Here is a 20,345-nt window from a genome sequence, read left to right as displayed (position 1 = left end):
CATACCCAGAGACCTTAGGCGATGCAAAGGCCAACTCAGAAGGTTTCCAGGTGGTTAATAAGCCCACTAGCAGCTGAAGCTGAGCTGCAGGAATCACGAGGCAGCTACGGGTGAGGCTAGCTGCCAAACTTCAAACCAAGTCTGGAGGGCTAAAATATCAGGACCGGCCCAAAAGAGAGTCTAGAAAGTCTATGGCAGCCACCGGTTCTGGCCACCAGAGGGCAAGAGGAGCACAAACCAAGAAAAAGTCACAATCGTGAAAGGTAGTAGTAGTAGCAGCGGCATTTCTGAGGAAGGAAGATAACGGAATACATCCCTATTTATACGACTGGCTGATCAGGGCTTCTTTAGCTCAGGAGAGTTGAGCCAATGCCAGGGTGATTTTCCTTTTACTATCCCTAGATTGGGTATTCAACTTCCCCAAAAGTCACCTAGTTCCAGCACAAGTTCTGGACTATCTGGAAGTTTTGTTTTGACACAGCTCAGGGCAAGGTATTTTTGCCAGATCAAAGAAGGATCAAACTACAGAACCAGATTCGCCTCGATGCAGATGACGAGCCCTTGCACATGGGATTATGTCCAGGCTCTGGGCTCCATGGTGGTGACATTGGATTTGGTGCCCTGGTCCAGAGCTCATATGCTTTCATTTTATTGTTCCCTATTTTGCAGGTGGTTGCCTGTGACTCAGGATTACAACCTTCGGCTGTTGTGGATTCCTCAAGCACAGAGCAGTATGTGTGGTGGCTTCAGTCTAGCAGCCTCTTCCACGGCACATCTCTGGCCACTCCATCCTGAATCATGGTAGTCTTAGAGCATGTCAGGATGGGAGGTACGCTGTCTCCAGCACAACGCTCAAGGTTGATGGAGTGAAATGGAGTTGTTGTAGCTCATCAAGCACATAAGCACCGCCATACTAAGAAAAGACCAAGGGTCCATCAAGCCCAGCATCCTATCTCCGACAGCAGCCAATCCAGGCTTCAAGAACCCAGCAAAACCCCAAAACAGAAAAAAACTTTTTTTTTAATAATGTTCAATGGACTTTTCCTTCAGGAATCTGTCCAAACCCCCCTTAAACTCCGTAAGGCCAGCTGCTGTCACTACGTTCTCCGGCAATGAGTTCCAGAGTCCAACTAGATGCTGAGTAAAGAAAAACTTTCTCCTATTTGTTTTAAATCTACCATATTCTAGCTTCATCTTGTGTCCCCTGGTTCTATTATTGTTTGAAAGTGTAAACAAACGCTACACATCTGTCTGCTCTACTCCGCTCATTATCTTGTAGACTTCTATCATATCACCCCTCAGCCACCTTTCTCCAAGCTGAAGAGCCCTAACCTTCTCAGCCTTTCCTCATAGGGAAGTCGTTCCATCTCTTTTATCATTTTTGTCGCCCTTCTCTGCACCTTCTCCAATTCCTTTATATCTTTTTTGAGTTAAGAGTAGTTTGCAAGGCTCTTTTGGCCTTTCAACACATTCTACAGGGCAAGCCAGTTCGCATTCTCTGGGACAACATAATGACAGTAGCTTACATAGGCATGGAGGCACTCGCAGTACTCCTCTAGCAACAGAGACTTGACAGCTCATTCATTGGGTGAAGACACAATTGCAGCATATCTCAGTAGCCCACATTGTGGGAATATTGAATACTCAAACAGACTACCTGAACAGGAACTTCTTGGATTCCGAGGAAGTGGGAGTTGTCGCTGGAAGTCTTCACTCAAGTGGGGTACTCCAATTCTGGATCTTATGGCTTCTCATCTCAATGCCAAAGTCCCCAGTTTCTTCAGCAGAAGAAGAGAGTTTTGGATCAGAGGGTCTATACTCTTTTCTCCAACCCTGGCTGGAATTGCATCTTTTTATGTATTTCCTCCATAGCTGATGATAGGCAGGGTCCTTTCCAGAATCCTCCATCGAGGATTGGTAATTCTGAATGCACCAGACTGGCCAAGGAGACCATGTTATGCAGATCTAGTTTGTCTTGTAGTGAGCAAGCTGTTGGGCTGCCCCTGCACCAGGGGTTGCTCCTTCAAGACCCCGTTCAGATGGAGGATCCGTTTTATTTTGGCCTTACAGCATGGCTATTATGCAGTTGAAGTTAAGAAAGAAAGGTTACTCTGAGGAGATTTCAACCTTACTCCAGGCAAGAAAGCATTCCACCTCCTCTGTTTATGCTTGGGTCTGGCGAATCTTTGAAGCATGGTGTTCTGAAAGGGCTTGGACCCTTTACAGGCTTCCTTACCTCAGTTCTTGGCCTTCTTGCAAGGGGGCCTTAAAGGTCTGGCTTACAATTCTCCAAGGGTACAGATAGCAGTCCTAGCTTGTTATAGAGGGTATATTTGTAAATCCTCCTTGACTTCTCATCTAGATGTCATTCACTTCTTAGTAGCCTCCTCTCTGTCATCCTTGCTGTGAGTGAAATCTTAATCTTGTGCCTTTGGTCACTCCAGAAGGCACCGTTTGAGCCTCTGAGGTAAGCTACTCTGAAAGACCTTACCGTCAAGTCTGTTTTTCTGGTCACCATCTGGCAAGAAGGCACTGTCTTCTCTGTAAGTTCGACTAGGGCTCATTCAACTTCTTGGACGGGGTGTTGGGCTTACTCATTGGAAGAAATCTGTAGGCCGCATGGTCCTCATGGCATACTTTTCTTGACACTATCGCTTGGATATCGCAGCTTGGTCACAGCTTGGTTGGAGGCATCTGAGGCATATACTCTCTCCGTAGCTATTTCTGATTCCTGCCTTATGGGGAATGGTTTGCTGCATCCCACAAATCTCTGGATTCATCTGCTACTGATGACAAGGAAGGAAAAATTGTCTTACTTGATAATTTTCTTTTCTTTAATCACAGCAGATGAATCCAGAACCCCTTTTTTCAACACTGCTAGCTGTATTTCAAGTTATTTCTCTGTTTAGAATGTTGTTGCATTTTCATGTTCTTTGTTCCAGTCGTATTTTTTTTTCATCTCTGTCCTTTGTGAGGAAGGAGAATTGTAGTGTAGTTCTTCTTTGTAATGAGAAATACTAACTGATAGAGCATACCATCCCATAAGACAGATTTCAGTTTAGTCCTCTCTATTTCCACCTGCTGGTAGATGGTCATAACCCACACGTCTCTGGATTCAGCTGCTGTGATTAAAGGAAAGAAAATGATCAGGAAAGGCATAATTTTTCCATGTGCTTCTGGGTTTAGAATGGTCTGCTGTATGGTGAACTTGTTTTCAGTAAACAGTAAATCAGAATATGTGTAAAAATTGGGGAAAGCTGCTTAGCATCCGCTTGCCATTACAAAACCATTGCAGTGTGAACATTTCTCTTGGGGGCAATTTCTCCAAATTGGTTAACTGTCAAGCTTACTAACATAGTTTTTCAGTAATTTAAACTTTTTTAATATAAATTTCTTCATATACATAAAGCTGCATACAGGGAGTTTGGTACAGACATGCTGAAATTTAGAAGTGGAAAGTACATCTATCTAGCCTGTATTGCCTAAATCTTCCAAGGCTCTGGTTCCAAGGTGTTCCCCATCCTGTACCACTTAATTCTTACATTTATCTCTGAGATTTACAGGATTAGGGTATGAACTTATTCAGGTGGATTTTACGATTGTGTAATATTTAGAGTGTAGAACTGTTTTACTAAATGTGTTTAGTAACTTTTCTTTATCATTCAAAAATATCTTGGCAGCCTTGATTCTATTTTTCAGGATGGTAGAAGTTGACTAGGATTGATTGGCAGCAACCTACCCATAAAGTGTGTGTGCTATTCAGGAATAACTTTCATTTATTAGAAAAATGAAGGAAACTTATTTTGATTTTAACCTAAGCTTTATACAGTTGTATTGCTATGGGAAAATGACATTAACCTATAAAAAATGTTAAATTTTGCATTATACTACCAAGCTGAGACTGACTGGAAGATTCCAGATAGGATTAGAAACCATTATTTGAAGTATTAATTACACAATAGTGTTAAGGCTGCCAGAGCATATTTAACCCACTCCATTATACTTGGGAACCATGTTTGGGGGAGGGGGGAGGAAAGCCTATAGATATTTCTTGTAAGCATGTAGACTGGCTGTTGATCACAGATCCACCAGTTGAAGACATTTCCCCAGATCTTTGGAATACCCTATAAATCTTAAGGAGAGCTTTTGACTCCTTGTCTCCCACTTCTCAGGTCATTCCACTAGGACGCTGGCAGGATTTCAGCCTTCTTGAGAGAGTGGGAGAAGATCACCCAAGACAAGTGGGTATTATTTATTATTATGAATCTACTTAGCAGAGGTCTGTGAAGCCTCATGTGCCTTGTCTAGTCCCCTCCCCTCTGTTCAAGAATGTGTCCCATGTGAACAGGTCTGGGGTACTGCCCAGTATTTTTATTTATTAGGATTTGTTTACCGAAATCTTACATTTTTGAAGGAATTCACTCAAGGTGGTGGACATAAGCCAAGATTATTTAACTCCAATCAGAGACCCCAGTCATGCTGAGTTGCCAGGATAATTTGTCCATGTGTTAAATTCTGACACATGCAGACTGATTATCCCTAGAATCTGACCTTTGTGGGTTTCTGGGCTTGAATGTAAGAATTCTGTCCCTAGACACCTAACCATTTTTGACTTTGCTTTCTATGACTGCATTGCTTCCATTATTTCTTGTAGCTTGTTTTGTTCCCGTTGTCCTGAAATATGAATTCTTTGGCACTCATGAAGAGTAGTGTGATTATTTTAAACTCAAGCTCTTATTCCATATGTCCTAGATTTCAGTATGTCATTGTAGTTCTGACAAAAATAATCATATCAGGCTATGTAGCTGAATCTGGTATGTCTCATCTTCTAAGGTAATAAATGATATTTTCACTTTCTCAGCAATTAAAAAAAAAATTCTGTACACAATCCCTTCCTTTTATGTGGGTGCATGGCTTTTGGGCGCCCAAATGACGATATCTAAAAGTGGGAGTTTGGGGGAGTTTTTTCTTTGTTCCTGGGCCAGCAGCCCTCACAGCAGAAAGGAGATCATAGCTGCTGGTACTCATGCTTCTTTGAGTAGAAGGGTGATCATTACTGCTTCAGGTGGTGCCTGTGAGATTGTACTGCCCCATACGGGGCCTGTGCCATCCTCCGCCACAGGCACTACCTGGGACAGCTATGATTTCCCTTCTGCTCTGAGGACTGCTTCCTGCAGCTGCTGGCCCAGTACCTTGCACCTGAGGGAGGGAAGGTGAAGAAGTACAAAAGGGACTTTAAGACATCACCATTTGGGCACTCAAAAGTCTGGCACCAATCTGTACTTGGTTTTTATGTACAGTGTGCTCAAGAGTGTGTGTAACCTGGGCACATGTTTTTCCAGGCCACTTATTCTTGAGAGTACATCTTGTTTGTAATATTGTATGGGGATATGGATATTGTAATAGTCCTTGGAATCTGGTCTCTCTGATACACTTAATTCATGAACTACTTGGTCATTGTTGTATAGCTAGAAAGACGAAAAGGTATCTGTCTGTTGGAGAGAGTGCTCTGTATATGAGTGAGTAGAGTTAGACGACTCCTGTTCCCAAGATTTTTGCTGCTTTCTTAGGGGTTTTTTTTTTTCCTTTCTGTCTTTTCAACAGACATGGCATTTTATGGAAGTACTACTAGTGGTCAGTTTTGATGGTTACAATGTACCAGTAACTTTTGTTGTTGTTTTACACACATTCAGTTTTTATTGAGCATAAGAAAAAGTCAACGCTTTTCTTCACAAGCAGTAATGCTCTAACTCCTTGCTGAGCCTGTCTTAAGATACTGCTCCTGGAGTTATTTCCTAGTAAGGCAATTGAAATGTAATAGGGTAACATGCAAGCCAAAAAAAAACTATATAGTGTTCCAGAAGATTATATAGCAGTGTTAGTGCCTCAATGAATATATAAGAGAGATTTGCATAAAATGGAGGCTACACATGCAGATCTCTCTCATGCATATTCATCGAGTGCCCTGAAAATCCAACTGAATGTGGGTATCCTGAGAACAGAGTATAATTTTATGCTATTTAGGAAAATGATAAAAGCTATTCTTTTTTGGGAATGTCACTTCTAAAGTGATGTAATCTAAATTTTAGTTGAAGTTTTAATTTTTAATTTTGTTTTATGGTCTTAGATGTGTGTTACCTAGTTTTTCTTGTTTGTGGTCATTGGGTAGTAGCGGAATACAAGACAGATTGTAATATAATGTTCTGACCTAAGTGAATTTTAGACTAACTAGGCCATAATACACGCACACACAGTGCAATTCGCTTAAGTGCATGGGGTCAGGGACCAGAGAAATACATGCAGTTAACCGGAGCGTGCACTTAACCGTTGTGACCCAAAGAATCTTGACATCTGATAAAAATGTACAGTACTGTTTATTATACGTACATTATACAGTCTCCGTTAACTGACGTTATACAGTCTCCGTTAACTGACGTTAGGCTTACTTGAAGTAATCAGTGATAGTCCTCTGTACACTATTGTGTCTGTGAGTTCCATAGACTAGTCTTCCAGACGATAAAAACTGTCATAGCACTGATATCCAGTGGCCTCCAGATAGGCCCGCATGGTGTTGAGACTCTCCAGCGCTCTTGCAAAAGTGACAGGAGGTTGTTGAATTTCGTCAGCATGTGCCTCGTTGCTCATTTCATCATCTGTTTCATCATCAGCCGTTGCCTGCGTGTAGGCGCATATCTTGACATCAGTGCTGTCGTCAGTTGTTTGTAGATCGTAATCAACATCTACGTAGTGATGAAACTCCTGTTCAGTAACACCAGCTGGGATGTCAATAGCCTGTTCATCTAACGCGTTTGCAACAGCTACATCTCTTTTGTCCCTCTCCACATCCTTAACAAAGCTTGTCCGCTTGTAGCAGTTCACAATGGTTGCCTGTGTAACAAGATTCTAGGCTTCTTTCTGCATATGTAGGGAATCCAACAGTGATAGATTACGAGTCAGTTCAACAGCACGTTTATCCTTGCTAGTCTGGTCATCCATAACGCTCATCAGACGACGTAGCACAAGAGCCCGATAATGTTGTTTGAAATTGGCTATTATGCCCTGATCCATAGGTTGGATCAGAGAGGTAGTGTGTTGTGGCAGGATTGGAAGACCAACTTGATGTTAGACAGCCTGACATCATCCCTGTGTGCAGCACTATTATCACAAAGCAACAAAATCTGACGCTTTTGTGCCCGCATTCTAGTGTCTAACTTCTTTAGCCACTGCTTCCAAATTTCCCCAGTTATCCATGAATTTGCGTTAGCCTCGTATGACACAGGAAGTTGCTTAACATTCTTGAGGCAACGGGGCTGTTTGCTCTTTCCAGTGACGAGTGGTTCCAACTTCTCACTCCCATCCATATTGTAGCAAAGGAGGATCGTCAGTCAGTCCTTCGACATTTTACTTCCTGTAGTTTCGGCTTGTTTGAATGCAAGTGTTCCATCAGGAATCGCTCGCCAGTAGAGACCGTTTTCATCAGCATTGAAAATGTCATGGAGTGCAAACTCGTTCAAGATGGTAGGAAGAACTGAAGCAACCCAATTTTTAGCAGCGAAGTCATCAGCGTCTTGTTTTTCACCATGCTGTTTCTTGAATTTTATGTTGTTCCTCTCCTTCCATCTTTCCAACCATCCAGCAGTGGCTTTGAATTCAGTTAGTCCAAGACTTTCAGCTAGCTGATTAGCTTTCTCCATAAGCAGTGGACCACTGCCAGGAAACTGTCTGCTCCTGACTTGAGAAAACCACCGAAGAAGAGCATCTTCTACATCCTCAGCTTTTCCCGCCCGTTTTCGTTTCCTGTGTGGATTTGTATTGTTTTGCCAGTCTTCCAGAAGCTGATCTTTCTACTTCAAGATACGTGAAATTTGACTGGGATTGACACCATATTCTTTAGCAATAGATGCTTGACTTTGTTTGCTTTCTAATTTTTTAAGAACTTCTATTCGTTCAGCCAGTGTTAAAGTCTTACAGTTGCGCAACGACGATGACGACGACAACTCCAGTGTACACTCTAACAGCTTTCTTTCGCTTATTCTGCCTGTGGCAGTTAACGAATGAGATTTCAAATTTACTGCCCCTTTGTCACGTGCCAATCGGCTTCCATATTCCGTGCGTGCACTTATTAGGAGTCTTTCCTGCAGAGGAGCGGTCTTAAACCATGCATATAAGCAAATCTTGCACTTATCAGTGGTGCGCTAAACCGAAGTTTGTCCCCATAGAAATTAATGGCGCCAAAAACGGGACCGAAGTACGGCATGCAGTTAAACAGAGCATGCGCGTATCCGACATGCACTTAAATAGAGTGCACTATATGTGTGTGTGTATATATATATGTGTGTGTGTGTGTGTATATATATATATATGTGTGTGTGTGTATATATATGTGTGTGTGTGTATATATATATGTGTGTGTGTGTGTGTATATATATGTATGTGTGTGTGTGTGTGTGTGTGTATATATGTGTGTGTGTGTGTGTGTGTATATATATGTGTGTGTGTGTGTGTGTGTGTGTATATATATGTGTGTGTGTGTATATATATGTGTGTGTGTGTATATATATGTGTGTGTGTGTGTATATATATATGTGTGTGTGTGTATATATATGTGTGTGTGTGTGTATATATGTGTGTGTGTGTGTATATATGTGTGTGTGTGTGTATATATATATGTGTGTGTGTGTATATATATATGTGTGTGTGTGTGTGTATATATGTGTGTGTGTGTGTATATATATGTGTGTGTGTGTGTGTATATGTGTGTGTGTGTGTGTGTGTGTGTGTGTGTATATGTGTGTGTGTGTATATATATATATATATATCACCCTAGTTAAGATGTTATCCCTAGTTATTACACACACATAAATGAGTTGAAAGCTTTCTTCTCCGTTTTTTTTTTTAGGAAGTCTGTTACTTTTCCTTACATAATTGATGCGTAGGTTTTCCTTGCATTGATTAGCATGTATTTTCTTCATTCTGAATGAAATAAGTTGCTATTGAGTGTCCATAGACACTAGTGAAAAGGCATTGCATGAATGGTAGTTTTTACCAATTCATCTGAAGCTGTTGGGAGCAGGATAGGGAGCAGTTGCAGAATACTGCAGATGGATTAAATGTGGTTTTTAGAGAATCACACTTGTAGTATTGAGGACTAGTCAGCAATGTCTTAAAAAAATAAAGATAAGGACCAAGCCCTCTGGCTCTGAGAGGGGAAAACAATTTTTCTTTATGTGATAAGGATTTTACTTGAATGCCATCTGGGTTGATTGCATTTTCTTCTGGTGAAAAATGCTCTTAGGTAAATGATAAGTCTCCCAAAAAAATGTTTGACTTTGACATATTACTGCCTGGGTAATGTGCCAGGTATGTCTGGACTAAGTGACCTTGTTTTTTAAACTTCAAATATCTTTTAGCAAAACATAACCTAATCAGCCAGTGTAATAAGTCTTGAACAGAAGACAAAATAACTGAAATACCCTATGAAGTTTCTTTATTTCTTTTGAATAGATTTAGCTGGTCACATCTTTAATACTGTGTGTGCTTTTCATGTAATTTTACACTTGCACTCAAATTCTTAATGTATTCTAGTGTTAACAAATTAATGAGACTTCTCATTTTAAGAGCAACCTACAACTGGTGACTTTTGTAGGTGTTCACAGTACAGCTGACACTTGGAGACCAGCACTGGGAAGCTGAAGGAACAAGTATTAAAAAAGCCCAACATGCAGCAGCTGCCAAGGCCTTGGAAGGGACAAAATTCCCCAGACCCACGGCTCGTCCCTCTCGTGGTGAAGGAAAGAATCCAGGTAAATTCAATTTATATAAACTACGATATAACAGATGTTTTAACTTGCACAGAAATTGACTTGTCTAATCTTACTTACCATGCTGCTTTTACTGTTCTATAGGACCACACAAAGCAGCTTACAACATATATAAATACAGATTAAGTACAATTTATACAAAACATTCAAACGAAGAAACAGAGAAAAATGAAGGCAGATACAGAACATATGGTCTATCCAGTCTGCCCATCCTTGCTATCTGCTATTCTTTCCTCTCCCTTGTAAGCTTTCTTGAATTCAGATGGTGTTCATCTCCACCACCTCCACTGGGAGGCCATTCCATTAATTCAACACACTTTCTGTGCAGATGTTTTTCCTCAGTTTACTCCTGCTTCTGTCACATTTCAGCTTCATTCTGTGCCCCCTCATTCCAGAGCTTCCTTTCAGTTTAAAGAGACTCACGGTTTACTCAGAAATATTTCCTCAATTATTACTTTAAAAGGAGTGAAGCCTGTGAAAACTGGGATTACTTTAATCAGTGGGATTTGAATTAGAGACTTAAGTATATGTATTGTTAAATAAATTCTGGTTTTTAAAAGAGAGAGAATGTAATCAGATGTATTATTTCTAACTAATATTGGACAATAAGTATGTTTTCAATGAAATGATTTGACTATACACCGTATTGGCCTTGAAGAAGCCAACCAGACGATCAATGTGGAATAATGAATTAGACGAGTAATATCTGGGGATAATCAGGTTTAATACTATGGGTTTTTTTTCTGTTTACTGTTTAATTGATCTCCTTGTCTTGTTTCACTCTCCCTATTTAGTGGTCTAAGGAAGAGAATAGAATTACCTGACTGAAATAATTCCTATATATGACTTTTTCTGTATTTCCAGCAAGTTGTTTTATCGCTTGTAAAAATTTAAATGGTTATAAATAAAAAATTTTAAATAAATAAATAAAGAGACACATCCTGTACATTTATGCTGCGGAGGTATTTAAATGTCTTGATTTTATCTACCCTCTCCCACCTTTCTTCCGGAGTTTAAAAACTGAGATTAAGCCTGTCCCCTCATACGCTTTATGACTAAGACCACTGACCATTTTAGTAGCTGTAAAATCCATGTAAATCTTCCTCTAGGGAAAGATTGACCTGGGCTGCACAACATAGACATCTAAAATTCACTAATTGTTGCAAATGCATGCAATACGCTCCCCCCCCCCCCCCCCCCCCGAAAACTGAATACTGCCTACCTAGAGAAACAGTAGGCTGATAGTTCCCCAAGGGCCAACCCTGTTTGGGGTGTCCCTACAGAGAAGTCCAGCCCCTTTTGTAGAATGTATTTCTGGTATTGACTTAATGATGAAAATAAGGAAATATTTCACACGGCTTAGCATCATACAGTTTTCCTACATGAACTAGTGAGTCTGAGTACTGTAAACTGCTTCAGTGTGTACACCTAATACTATGTAAGCTGCATTGAGCCTGCTTTTAGTGGGAAAGTGCGGGATACAAATAAAATAATATGTTTAGACTGTAGTATAGCTTTTACAGATGACTCCAAACTTAGGGTTCAGTTTTTTGATTGTGTACTAAAGCGGCAAATGAATGGATTATTTCTTCCCTTATATATGCTGTGGCAGCTCTCTTTAGTTGTTGCTGATCAGAAATGGATATGGAGCAGCATAGGTAAGGGAAGAAATAATTCATGCATTTGCCACTCCCTCCATTGCCCCAAATACAAAAACTTAGATTGTGAGCCTGCTAGGGACAGAGAAAGTACCAGCCTATAATAAATGTAAACTGCTTTGGTTGTACTATAGAAAGGTGGTATATCAAATGCATGACCCTTGATCTAGAGACAAAATGAACATGCTGTGATAATGTTCTAACAAAAAATTCTCCCAAGGAAATTAGCAGCAAGTAGCAACTAAACTTAGTTGCTGACCTGAAAAGAGGTATGATGGTGTAATAACCACACAATTCACATCACATCAAAGTGGAGTACTTTTTTTTTTTCTTCCATTTTTTGATGAGATTTGTTTTAACTTTCTCTTTATTAAGTGTTTCAACAAATTTGCAAGCAATAATACTTTCGTCAGAAAGTATGGATAACATCCCTAGAAACAGCATTACAAAACATTTCAACAAAATAGAAAAAAAAAAAAGAAATCATCCAATCTTAGTCCCCAAATTAGGGGGATCATTTAGTAGACTTTTCATTGAACTACAACTCAAGATGAGTTACTTTCATGTGCGTTAGGTATTTCCCTGCCTTAGAGGACTTAGTTTAAGGGCTTTGTTTAATATTGCGCTGTTAACATTTTAATACTCATTAATGCAAATTATGCACTTGGGGGTTGCCACATGGCAGCCCAGAACTACCATCAGCCCAATGTAGGTGCCGGTGTGAGTTCCACCCCCAGCATGCACCATTTCTGGCGCTAGTGGAAGTACTGAAAAAAATATTTCTCTAGGGTTTACCCAGCAGTAATTGGGCCCAATTAGCACCAGGTTAGCAGGGGGGGGGGGGGGGCCTTACCACCACCTCAGTGGGTGGCAGTAAATGCTTCCCCTTGCTCCGAAATGGCTGCGTGCAAACTTACCACGCAGCCATTTCATTTTTGGTTATTTTCACCCACTGCGGTAAAATGGGCCCTGGCATGGCAAAAACGGCCACCACCGCAGGTACTGTAGCTTAGTAAAAGGGCCCCTTGGTTAGTAAATAGGCCCCTTTGAGAATAAGGAGGTTTGTTAAATGTGATGTAACTTGCGTTACTACAGGTTATTAAGTGAGGGCATAAGTTTGTACCTGAAGTAATAGAGGGTGAAGTAATTTGCCCCAGGTCACAAGGAGCATCAGTAAGATTTGAACTGTGGCTTTCTTGGTTCACAGCCCTGGTGTTGTACCCATGAGGCAGGTATTCCACTTTCTGTAAGTAAGGTGTTCTGCCCCAGCTTTGCTTCTTCCAGGTAATATCCTTGGAACTTTTTCAGTGCTGTATATTAATGTGTTAGCACACCTATAACTTTAATACATTTGTTTCCAAGTAGCTCAAGTCCCTGAGAAAAATAAAATCTGAAACTTCACTTAGACACCTGCTATAGAATACTATGAAACAATCTATATTCACGGAAATCTTGTTATTGAAGGCTGTTCTGTAACCATGTCAAATGTTAAAGTAACGAACTATGTCCATTTACAGATAGTGTAACACCTACAGTGGAGTTAAATGCACTTTGCATGAAGCTTGGCAAGAAACCCTTATACAAACCTATTGATCCATACACTGGGATGCGATCAACGTACAATTATAATATGAGAGGCAGTGCTTATCCTCCACGGTATGTACTGTATCATGTATTAGGCTTTTGAAAACGCACTAAATAGTCCATTTTAGTTAAAGGTAAAATGTATCATAAATATTAGCTATGTTACAGTGACATTTGAATTTGAAGTCAAAATATTGCACAGTGTAAGAAATGGAAAATGCATGTGGAGTAAAGCTAATGGTGTTGGAAGCAATTCCTTTGCATGTTTACCTTTCTATTCACATTGCCCCTGTGTGCGGCCTCTGACCTGAAGCAGATAGGTTTGAATGGAGCAGTACTTAAACATTTCTTTGTTTTGTAAAGAATATTGAAACCAATTGAGATACTTTTTCACCATTAGATGTCACTGTCAGCAGATTTCAAGGGATGGATTTGACAGCTTAATCACAGGGTACTGCTGTCCCATGGCAACAGGTAAAAGAGCCAAGCATGTTAGAAATAAACTAAAGTTTATTCATCAAAACACATGGAATAGGGATCAACTATAAGTCACAAAACTGGAGGAACCAGGCTCAGTTTGGCCGTGTTTTGGCAAATTGCCTACGTCAGGAATCAATATCCTGGCCCAGCCCAGGCATACCTCCTTCGAGATGGAGATGTCTGTCCATATTGCTGAATCTCTTGTGTCTCTAGCTTCTGAAATGGCAGTAAATCAGCTAGATTTCATTGCTTTGAATAAACTTCACTTTATTTCTGACATCCTAGGCTCTATGGCCTTTTTGGATTACCCTCGCTGCACTGCTATATGTGATTATCTGTGAGGACTCTGTTTTCCTTTTTTAGTTTGCAGCTTCACCACCACTACATGGTTTGATCACTAGATGTCACTATACATAGCAACCAGTAAGAAAGCTATATAGTTCACTTACAAGGCCAAGGTTCCTCAAAATTTACAACAAAGAAAATAAAAGAGAGATCTGAATCATTAAGATCCAGTCCATCAGGAATAATGGCTTAGAAGTGTGGTGAGGGGAAGCTTGCTTTGTAATAATGTTTAATCCCTTTATGTTTTGGCTCTGTGACTGTGAGAGGAGATAAGATGGCAGTTTTGAAAGGAGATATTTCTTAACTGCTATGTTGCAATAAATCGGTGTCTGATGTAGCTGCTGTAACTGCTTCTCCCTTAGAAATGCACTTGGGATGTTTATTTGGGGTGCTTTATTTCTTTGGAATCTCTGCCCTGGTCTAACCTGATCCATTTTTGAACTGGTCCCATTCCATCAGTTATTTTGTCACCAGATATATGGATGGACAGACATTTTTTTCATCTCCTTTATGTAGGTTGGATAGAATAAAGAGATGTTATGTTTTGCCTTTAGAAGGTATTGGTGTTCCTTGATAAATCATGTGCCACTCAAATGCGCAGCAAGTTATTTCTGCAGTTGAAGCCCTGGGTTTTAGAGATCAGGGTTACTTTTTTTTTATGGTTCTCCTTTAAATGTATCCTGCAGTATCAGTGACATGTATACTTTTCACGGATCCTACCCATCTGGAGAAATTTCTTTTTTATAAATTTGGAGTTAGAATGGATGCTCAGGGGAGTTTTGAATTTGTAAGCAGGTGCAATGAAGAGGCAATAAAGGGTCTCTGATTTATTTCTATTTTTTTGTCTTTCTCTCCTTAACATGGGCTAAATTTTTGTTTATTTTTATTCCTTATGTCTATTTGTTTTTCTTTATTTTCTTTTTCTCTTGCTTGGGATGTAAATTAAAATGCAAAAAAGCAAAAGCAAAGCTGAATGCTGTCTCAGTTTGTGCATTTACTTGACTACATTTAACAGCTTATATAGAGGCAGTTTTATAATTCAGCAAATGCACAATACCCTGCCATGTAGGAAGCCTGGATTTAATATCCTAAGCTTGACTTGTACACTTCCTTCTTAGGCTGGACAGGGCTGCAGATGCCTTAGAGACATAGCTCCATTGAGAGAGAGGGTAAGAGGGCATTCCATCACAACAGCAACACTTTAGTGATCAGACCTGGGGTGGTGGAGTAACTATGGTTGTAATAGGTAGTAGTACTAGAGAGGGTGGAAAATAACGCTAGTAAGAAAGGCTCACAAATTGTTGTTGAAATAGAATCTGCTTTATAATGAATACAAAATAAATTTCTTAGTGTTGGTGGTTAAAAAATCATTGCAAATGCTTTGTGTACACTATTTAAAATTGCTGATTCCCATCAGAGGGCAAGCAAACAGGTTAAAAATGTTTAAAATTATATTGGCACATGTGACTGAAGTGACAATTCAGTGATGTTTTGTTTTGCTGCTTTTTATTATTGATACACGATTTTAATTTCAGGTATTTTTATCCATTTCCTGTTGGACCAGTACTTTATCAAGTTGAACTGTCTATTGGGGGACAGCTGTTTCATGGAAAAGGAAGGACAAGGCAGGCTGCAAAGCATGATGCAGCTGCTAAAGCACTGAAAATACTGCAGAATGAGCCCCTGCCTGACAAACCAGAGGTAAGAACGCTGTCATATAATCCCTTAGTTTAGGAGTAATGTGGAGAACACACTTATCCATTGACTTACTTGTAAGTTCCTCCAGAGTCCTTGAAATGGAGACTGCTCAGTAGGTCGCACATTTTCAGCAGAAAAATGGAATTTAAAGAGTGAGGTCAGGGGTTTAGATAAAATATCAAATTTTATTTTTTTTCCACTTATTTTTATAGTTCACCAGGGACGACTTGTTAGCTGTTGAAGTAACTATGTGGTAGACAGTTTGCTTTGTTTTTGTTTATAGTGTCCTATCATGTACATTCAAAAAGGTGTTGTGATGTCATTTCAGCAGTAGGACAAGGAGACAGAGGTAACATAAAAATTAAAATGCAATTTTGAAAGTTGTTTTTCAGATGTTAGCTACCTGTTACAACATGTCTTTTGGGTGAATGGTCATCTTTTGCAGTTGACAATGCTGTGTTTACTTTACCATATTTGTTTTCATCCCTTAGAATGTGCGATTTGAAAGTTGTCATGTTGAAATAGAGTCCTTTAAGTATATATGCTGCACTGCCTCCATGATGTGCAGATGCACATCATAGATATTTCTTCTGGGTATTGTGACCTCCAGCTGGCTTGTGGCATTTGAGGACCAGAGATGCCCACCACTGTTAGTGTTATGAGATGAATGACAGCTCAGTAAGTGGATGTTCCTCAGAGCTCTTATCCACTGCTTATCTGTAACATGCGTTGGTTTCTTGCCACCAGGTGCAGAGAAGTCGCAAGTGTTTTACCTGTCAGTTGTATCATATAGGGATAACTTTGTATCAGGCCACCTGTGTTAATAGGACAAGAAATTACATATTTTTAGCATATTTATAAAGACACACAGGCCTCTCTTTATGAAATACTAGCGAATCCTGCAGAATTTGTCAAGATTGAAAACATCAATGTTATTCTGCTTCTTCAAACAATATAAAATGCATGTATAAATTGCAGACTGTGCTCAAACTTTGCCCTGAGCACTGCGCATACCTTTTAGCTGTGACTTAATTTCAGGGATTGACTAATCCCAGGCTCCAGGTTGCTGTGGTGACTAGAAATTGTCTCCAGGGCCTGGGATTTTGGTGCCCCTTTTTAAGTGTGTGGTAGTTTTATCTTGATGTTGTTGTTGAAAACTGCTGCAAAGGCCACCAGAGCTCTGAGTAAGTCTGGTCCATGCAATTCAGGAACTCTAGCGTTGGTCTTGCGTTTTGCGAGACCTGCATGAGTTTCTGTACATCATGGCTAGGACTTGCACAGAGCTGCATGGTATGCAGAAGAGAAAGTTTCAACACCTGGTGGCGGCTACAGACAGGTAAGGGATTTTTGCTTGTTGGGATTTATTAACACCTACGGAAAGATATAAACAGGATGGAGTTGGTCCAGAGGGCAGTTACAAAATTAGTAAGCGGTCTTGAACACAAAAAATATAGGGACAGGCTTATGAACCTCAACATGTATATGCTGGAAGAGAGGAAGGAGAGAGGAGACGTTTAAATATCTCAAGGGCATCAATGTACAGGAAATGAGCCTTTTTCAACTGAAGGAAAACTCTGGAACGAGGGGGCATACGATGAAGTTAAGCGGGAATAGGCTTAGGAGTAATCTAAGAAAGTATTATTTCACAGAAATGGTGGTGGAAGCGTGGAATGGCCTCCCAGTGGAGGTTGTGGAGTCAAGGACTGTGTTAGAATTTAAGGAGGCGTGGGATAAGAACGTGGGATCGCTTAGGAAAAGGAAGAGTTAGGGGTTACAGAGGATGGGCAGACAGGCTGGGTCATACGGCCTTTATCTGCCGTCATGTTTCTGTGTTAATTTTTATGAAAATATTCACCTAGCAGAGGAGGGGCAAGGCTGTCTGCCTTGCTGGACTAGGGTTGGCGGCTGACTGGCTCACTGGGGTACAGACTTGGCAGTGGGGTGGAAGCTGACTGCTTAGCTTGGGATACAGGCTTAAGGGGGTTGGAGGCTGACTACTTTGCTGGGGTACAGGCTTGGGGGAGTGGAGAGACACTGGCTCGCTGGGGGGTGAGGGTTATCTGGATAGGGAGGACAAGTCTGGGGTGGAAGGGGGAATAGCAGCCAATATAAGGGAGGTGGCAGGTGATGCGGATAGTGGAGGAAGTCTGGTGGTGTAGAATGGGCTAAAAGAGAAACTGTGGCGACAGGGTTGGGGGAGGGAGGGGGACTGGATGGGGAAGGGGGTTTCTAGCGATGTACTTCTGCCAGTGCTATTTGGAGGTACATTAAGGACATGATTTATTTATTTACTTGTTGCATTTGTATCCCACATTTTCCCACCACTTTGCAGGCTCAATGTGGCTAACATTGTTCTGTCACGGCAGTCACCATTACAGAGTAAAAGATACAATTAGTATTACATAAAGAACATGGGTGGCATAATAGAATTAAGCAATCAATATGCAAAGGTCATATTTACTAAGGTTTGGTTTCCTTTGAAAATTGCATGGGAAAACAGCCTTAGTAAATAAGGTTGAAGAAGAGATGCAGTAGACCTTATTAGATTGTAAGCTCTTTGAGCAGGGACTGTCTTCTATGTTTGTGCAGCGCTGCGTATGCCTTGTAGCGCTATAGAAATGCTAAATAGTAGTAGTAGTAGACCTCAGATCCCCCCTGTCCCCATCATTTCAGTGGAGACAAGACAGTGGTATTTGAGGTGGGGGGGGGGGGGGGGGGAGATAGGTCTCAGCTACTGGCTCCTAAATTTGAAAAAAAATAGTCAAGGCCCACATAATATTTTACTCTACCTGTATAAAGCAGAATATTTGCACAAAAATGGTTTATAAAATTACCCTTGTACTATACTTCTCTGTAGTTGGATATAACCAATCAGGGTGCATTAATTCTAAAAAAAAGCTCCTGTTCAGTTTAAATGAAACCTCGGTTATCTTAGTTTATTCCTAAAAAAAAAAAAAAATGTGGAAAGACTAGTCTGGCCAGTTTTGTACTTATGAAAATTACTTTTTTGTGAAAGTTGCTGAAACAGTTATTAAGTTCCTTTAACCTTGGACACTCTTGTCACCTCTGAATGCTTTTTTTCCTGTTTTCTAAGGCTGTTGGATTGAATTGAATATGGGGTAGTAGACTGATCTATGAGTTTTGTCTGTTGGAGTGATAGTCTTGCTGGGTATGAATTTTGACTCTTCTCCATCAGGTTCTGGGGAATGTTTGCTTGTTTATAATTTTTATTGGTGTGTTTTAATCTTGTAAACCATTTAATGTTCCTTGAATAGAGAGGTAGTATAGAAGTACTATAAATGTTCTTTGTTCTTGTTTTTTTTGTAACTCTTATTAATGAATGGGAAGATTTACAATACAACAGCCAAAAGGAAACAAAAAAAATATGGTATTGCTATTGCAGTATGATTATATATGTTAATGTGTGTGATGACAAAGGGTGTGTATTGTAGAGCTACCTTTGGTAAAATGTTGAAAAATCAGAAATAGTCACTCACATGTGAATTATTTTCCTTTCATTTTAAAGTCAAACTGTCTTGAAAAGCAGATGATAAATTCTGGGGGGGGGGGGGGGGGGGAAGCATTTCGGTCTATAAATATTGATTTGATTCCTTTTTTATGATATCTGAAGTGTGTGATCCATGGGAGTCTCGGGCACAGCTTTGTATAAAAAAAAAAAAAAGTTCCCTCTAGGGTAGTACCAAAATGCAACTGCAGCAATCTTTCAAGAAGTCTTTGCTAATCCAGTACACAAATTACTTCCAGTATAGTTCAAATATACCATGGACCTCAGCGGTTCCACTTACTGAATATAACATTTGAACCAGCAAGATTTATGCACCCACCTCCTCATCTGTCCTTTAGTATAACATTTTATGCAATTTTTGTTCAATTTTTTTCATACTTTGTATTAGTAATTTAACTATAATAAAGTTAGTTTAGTTAAATATAATTAGAATACTCATCCCAAGATGAAGCCATTATCAGTCAATCGGGGGATTATTTACTCTCTAGGGTAGCTGCATATGTACATGGACTTAAAATTAAAACAAGGTATAGCAATGGTCTCGATCTAATGGCATGGAGGGGCATTTTCGATATGACATCCAAGTCAGATTGTAGATGTTTTGCTGAAAATGTCTAGAAATGTCATCCTGAACATGGCAATTTTCGAACTGGAAAAAGGTCTAACTTTTTGTTTCAAAAATCACTATTTTGTAGATGTTTTTTTGTTCACTGCTTTCTAGGTACCATTAAAAAAAATATATGTCCTAGAGAAAAACACAAAAACAAGCCATTGGGATGTCTGGGGTCCAGCATTCTTAATAGACTGGCCACACAAACATCCTAGCAGAGCAGTGGAGCAGCCGTGGACTTCACGTGAAAGGTCCTAGGTGCAAATCCCACCTTAACACTATAATTTTGTATTTTAAGCCCTCCAGAAACTTAAAAAAAAAACCCCACTGTTACTAACTGGACACCACTACAATAGACCTGAAGCCTTCAAGTGTCTCCTTTGTATAGGTACAGTGTGTAGTTTATAGTTTATTTATACTTGCTAGACTGCTGTACCTGTCTGAGCAGAGCGGTGTACAGTCTACAATTTTTGGAGGGCTCACAATTTTCACAACAAGTATTCTAGTTAGAATAGGATTTGGACCTGGGTCCCTCTCTCTATAATCCACTGCACTGACCACTAGGCTACTTCTGGGACCAGGTTGCTGCTGTAATAGGAATGGCCATAATTTCTGATGCTGTT

General features: G+C 40.1%; 1 protein-coding gene across 1 annotated transcript in view; it reads left to right on the top strand.

Moving 5' to 3' along the window:
- STAU1 (staufen double-stranded RNA binding protein 1) overlaps window positions 1-20,345 on the top strand; it is an 81,725-nt gene that overhangs the window by 21,054 nt on the left and 40,326 nt on the right. Inside the window, 4 exon segments of the mRNA XM_030213062.1 lie at window positions 4,173-4,241; window positions 9,647-9,803; window positions 12,997-13,135; window positions 15,424-15,589. Coding sequence (XP_030068922.1) covers window positions 4,173-4,241; window positions 9,647-9,803; window positions 12,997-13,135; window positions 15,424-15,589 — 531 coding nt within the window.

Source organism: Microcaecilia unicolor, chromosome 8 (assembly GCF_901765095.1).
Source record: "Microcaecilia unicolor chromosome 8, aMicUni1.1, whole genome shotgun sequence".
Classification (NCBI taxonomy): Eukaryota; Metazoa; Chordata; class Amphibia; order Gymnophiona; family Siphonopidae; genus Microcaecilia; species Microcaecilia unicolor.
This window is presented reverse-complemented; position numbering and strand designations above follow the sequence as displayed.